Raw genomic sequence first — 4,752 nt, 5'->3', positions numbered from 1 at the left:
TCCTTGTGACATTTTTATATTTATTTCTCTCCCACATCACTAATAAGAATCCTGTTTTTCCCAGCTTAATCTAAAAATTACTTTAAGCTTCTTATTTTCCTCTATATTTCTTCCACACTTCCACCCCTGACAATGTCCATTTATACTTTTGTAGTTTCTGAAGTTACTCCAGGTTATGAATGCACAGCTGAAGATTTCAATCTAGGTGCTTCATCTGAGAGAAAGCATGTGACATTTGCCTCTTGTATCGGAGTTACCTCATTAGCTACGATCTTTTCTAGCTCTGTCCCTTTAACTGAAGATTTAATAATTTCATTTTTCTTTACAGATGAATAGTATTCCATAGTGTATATGAACCATATTCTCATTATCCATTCACTAGCTGAAGGCCATTTAGATTGTTTTCATTTCCTAGCTATTGAATATGGGCTGAGTATGTTCATGTGGAGTAGGATGTTAAGTCCTTTGGGCATATGCCAAGGAGTGGTATATCTGAGTAATGTGCCAGATTTGTTTTTAACTTCAAGAGAATTATCCATACTCATTTCCACAGCAGCTGTATCAGGAAACCAATGCTTGTCTCAGAATGAGTCAATAGAAAAAGAATAAAAGCTATGATGAATCATAACCAGAGAAAAGAATACCATGTAATTTTATATGTGAAAATAAAACTCAAGGCATTTAAAGCAGATGACATCTTCAAGGAAGAAACTGTCATTTCTCATATATATATATATATATATATATATATATATATATATATATGTATACATATATACATATATATATATATATAAACAGTCATTGTCCATGGATATACTATATATAGTATATTTTAAGTAATAATGACAGCCATAAATTCAATTCATTTTAAAATGGTTATTTTATATGCTAATAGATGTGAATGAAAATAACACGAAGGATTTTAAACTGAGACTGTTTTTATTCATTGTCCAACCTACATGCTCAGTATTTTTGGATGCTTTTACTTTAATCTACTCATGAAAGTTCTTCCAGACAGTGTCCCATTTTCTAAAGAATGAACTTCTAGAATCCAATTAGGTTGTTAGCTTAAGTTAGGCCCTGGATATAGCTCATGAGGAGTTCTTTAACTCTATTTTAATGGTACCTTCTATTTTGAAGGTGGGGAATTGATCATCCTTGCTCTTAGCCACATCTTCAGAAACAGAATCTGTTCTTTCAGATTTTTGAACACCTGTCAAAGTAGCAGACTCTTTGTCTGAGATGACTGCTTCCTGGACATCTTTGAGTGGGTCCTCATTTTCAGGGGTTTGCTCAGATGGTGGAAGTGGATCTTCAGCAGGCATCTCATTCATAGGAAGGTCTTCCATAGGAACCTCATCAGTTGCTGAAGGCTGATTAACATCAGAAGACTCTCCTGCAGGGCTCTCAGGTGGTGGAGGCTGAACACCAGCAGAAGCTTTTTCAGGGCTCTCTTCAACTGATGTCAACTGGGATTCCACAGTGACTTCTTCTGTAAGAGCCCCCTCAGATGAAGGATACCCAACTTCACTTGCAGGGGCTTCTTCAACTGGAACCACTTCGGTAAAGACTTCCTCAGCTGGTAGAGGCTGAACTTCAACTGGTGCCCCTTCTATAGAAGTCTCTTCAGTTTGCAGAAACTGATACTCTGCAGGGGCCTCATCTGAAGGAGCCAATGATAGAGGCTGAACTGCAGGAGCCTCTTCTGTAGGGCCTGCCTCCGCTAAAGGAAGCTGAGCTTCAGCAGGGGTTTCTTCTACTGAAGCACTCTCAAATGATGGACGCTGGGCTTCAACGGTGACCTCTCTTGCAGAGTATTCAGCTGGGAGCGCCTGAAATTCAACTGAGACCCCTTCTGCAACATCCTCCTCAGGTGGTAGAGGTTTCACTTCGACAGGAAAGTGTTCTAGAAGGATCTCTTCAGCTTCTGGAATCACAACTTCTTTTTCTGGAGCAAGATCTTCTAGAAGATCCCACTCAAGAAATGGAGGCTGAAGTTCTGAAGAGGCCTCTTCTACAAGGGACTCACCTGATGGAAACAGGACCACCACTTCAGGAAGGTCCACCTGAACTGGTGGAGGCAGAGCTTCTGCAAGGTTCTCCACAGCTGGTGGAGACGGAGCTTCTGCTGGGTTCTCTTCAATTGGTGGAGGTGGAGCTTCTGCAGGATTCTCCTCAGCTGGCAGAGGCAAGGCCTCTTCTGCAGGTCCCTGCACAACTGGTGGAGGGGAAGCTTCCTCAGGGCGCTCCACAGTTGATGGAAGTGGAACTTCTTCAGGTCTCTCTTCAGTTGGTGGAGGTGGAACTTCTGCGGGATTCTCCTCAGCTGGTGAGGGCAAGGCTTCTGCCAAGACTTCCTCAGCTGGAGGAGACAGAGCTTCTGCAGGAACCTCTTCTGCAGGACCTTCCACAGCTGGTGGAGGCAAAGCTTCTTCAGGGCTCTCCTCCGTTGGTGGGCGTGGACCTTCTGCAGGCACGTCTTCTATAATGGCCTCCTCAGTTGGTGGAGGTGGGCCTTCTGCAGGCACATCTTCTATAATGGCCTCCTCAGTTGGTGGAGGTGGCCTTCCTGCAGGGCTCTCTTCTCTGAGGACTTCCTCAGCTGGCGGAGGCTGAATTTCTTCTGCTTGGATGTCTTCTGCAGGGCCCTCTTCCAATGATGAAGGCTGAACTTCTACCAGAGTCAGTACTTCAGGAGCATCTTCTGCTGCTGGAGGCTGGGCTTCTGCAGTAGCCCTATCCACAGGGACTTCCTCAGCTGATGGAGGCTGACCTCCTACAACAACCTCCTCTGTAGGAAGTTCCTCAGCTACTACATGGACAGTTTCTGCTGAGACCTCTTCTACTACCTGCCTAGTTAATGGTGACCGAACTTCAGCAGGTACTTCTATAGAAACCTCCTCAGATGGTGGAGGTTGACCTTCACCAGTAGACTCTTCAGCAGTAGTAGGCTCTATTTTACCTGAAGTTTCTTCAAGGAAAGTCTCAATTGCTAAAGCTTGAACTTTCCCAAGCACCTCTTCTGTGATTGGAACCAGGATTTCAGCTGTTAGTTCTGAAGGAGCCACTTCAGCTCCTTCAGGATTCGGTTGCTCAGAAGGCTCATCTGAAAAACCCTCTTGCCCTGACAGAGGAGTAATATCAGCAGGGGCCTGTACAGAAGTAAGCTCATCATCTAGTGGAGGCTGTCTTTCCAAAGAATCTTTTGTAGCTGTAGTGGCTGTCCAAGAGGCAGAGGTCTCTCCAGCTAGAGATGGTGCTTGGGTAGGTAGCTCCTCTGTAAGGGAGAGAAATGCTTTAGCTGTGGCCTCATCAGCTGGTCGGGCCTGGAATTCAGCAGAAATCTCCCCTTCGGTGAAACACATTATGTCATTAGACGCTTCTTCAGTTGACACTACCTGGATTTCAAGAGAAGCCTTTATTTCAGCAGGAATTGTTTCCTCCTTTGACTTAGGCAGGGAGCTCCTCGGCATAGACATAATAGTAATTTCTAACTCACTGAAGTAGGTCTGTTGCTCTTTATCCACTTTATCTTTTGGGCATATGTTCATCAGACTCCAGTCACCAGTACAGCTGGTCTGCTGAGATCTGTCTATTAAATGAGTGGCAGGTCTGCTTGTTGGAATCTCTACTTCTGGAACACTCTGTGGCAGTTCAGGAGCTGTTTCTTCAACAGCAGCTGGGGTTTCTTCAAGTGTAAGTGCTTTGTCAATGTATATGACTTCCACTTTTTCTTCCACAGCAGTGTCTGTCTGCAGCGATTTGTCAGTCATGTCCTGGCCACGCTTTCTCTTTACCCAAGTTTTCTGAAGCTGAGAGGACAGTCTATGAGATGCATATTCTTTTGCAGAGTAGTTGCCTTTGCTTCCAGAAATACTGCCAATGCTGAGGGTGGCTTTGGGGGCAGGGGGTTGTACTACAGGCATGAGTTTCTTTTTTTCTGTTGCTTCAGTCTGCTGGGACTTATCTACCATTGGTTGGCTGGGTCGTCTTCTCCTTCTAAATTCCTGCCTCCCTAATGAGATAGGCTGTTCAGGTTCATCACTTTCTTCCATTTCTATGACTGATGATATTCAAATTTATCAGTTTTCGAGTAATTAATTATTAAGAATCATAAATGTACAGGTGGTTATGTTTTTGCCTCCCTTCATTGAGTTTTTATATTGAGCTCACAAAAAAAATCCATAAATTATTGCATTCTTTACTACAGTCTTGTTGGATCCCACCTTATTCATTCCTCATCTTTCTTGTTTTATCTCTGTTAGGACAAATCTCAGTTTTAGAAGTTTCCCTCAAGTGTCTGTGACATCACAGCCACTTCTCCTTACAAAGTTCCGGAAGTTATATTCCTAGCAGTTTTAAACTTGAAGTATTCACATGAGCAATGACTCAAAGTAAGGTGTCTACTTAAGAAAAATACAAGATGAAAAAAGCATTTCTTTCCCAAAGGAGCAACAATTTAACTCCAAGAATGCCACTAATTGTTAAGGTGATACTTTTGAGCTTGCAATCAGGTTCTTTTCCTCTTATTAACAAATTATAATACAGAATTCAGTATGTTGGAGCAGGTTTTCAATTATTGGAGTTAACATATGCATAAGAATGCCTGATAAATAGATATTTATACAGCTTAAAAAGAAGCTGCTATGATCTTGTCAGAGTTTCTCTGTGTTATCTTGACTCTCCTGGACTCAGTTGGCTCTCACTGGACTCCTAGACCAAGCTGGCCTTGAGCTCACAGTGATCCAC

General features: G+C 42.9%; 1 protein-coding gene across 1 annotated transcript; it reads right to left on the bottom strand.

Annotated features, from left to right (window-relative positions):
* Positions 1 to 920: 920 nt before the first annotated feature.
* On the bottom strand, positions 921 to 4,280 carry FSCB (fibrous sheath CABYR binding protein). Its single transcript, XM_084791641.1, has one exon. It carries the CDS (start codon positions 4,056 to 4,058, stop codon positions 1,095 to 1,097), a length of 2,964 nt encoding a protein of 987 aa, XP_084647767.1. The 5' UTR covers positions 4,059 to 4,280; the 3' UTR covers positions 921 to 1,094.
* Positions 4,281 to 4,752: the final 472 nt, after the last annotated feature.

This window comes from Acomys minous (genome assembly GCF_964271855.1).
Source record: "Acomys minous genome assembly, chromosome: 8".
Classification (NCBI taxonomy): Eukaryota; Metazoa; Chordata; class Mammalia; order Rodentia; family Muridae; genus Acomys; species Acomys minous.
Note: the sequence above shows the minus strand (reverse complement) of the source record. Positions and strands in the feature narration are given on the sequence as shown.

Coding starts and splice junctions, on each gene's coding strand:
- FSCB (XM_084791641.1), bottom strand. CDS start 4,058: ATGGAAGAAAGTGATGAACCTGAACAGCCTATCTCATTAGGGAGGCAG.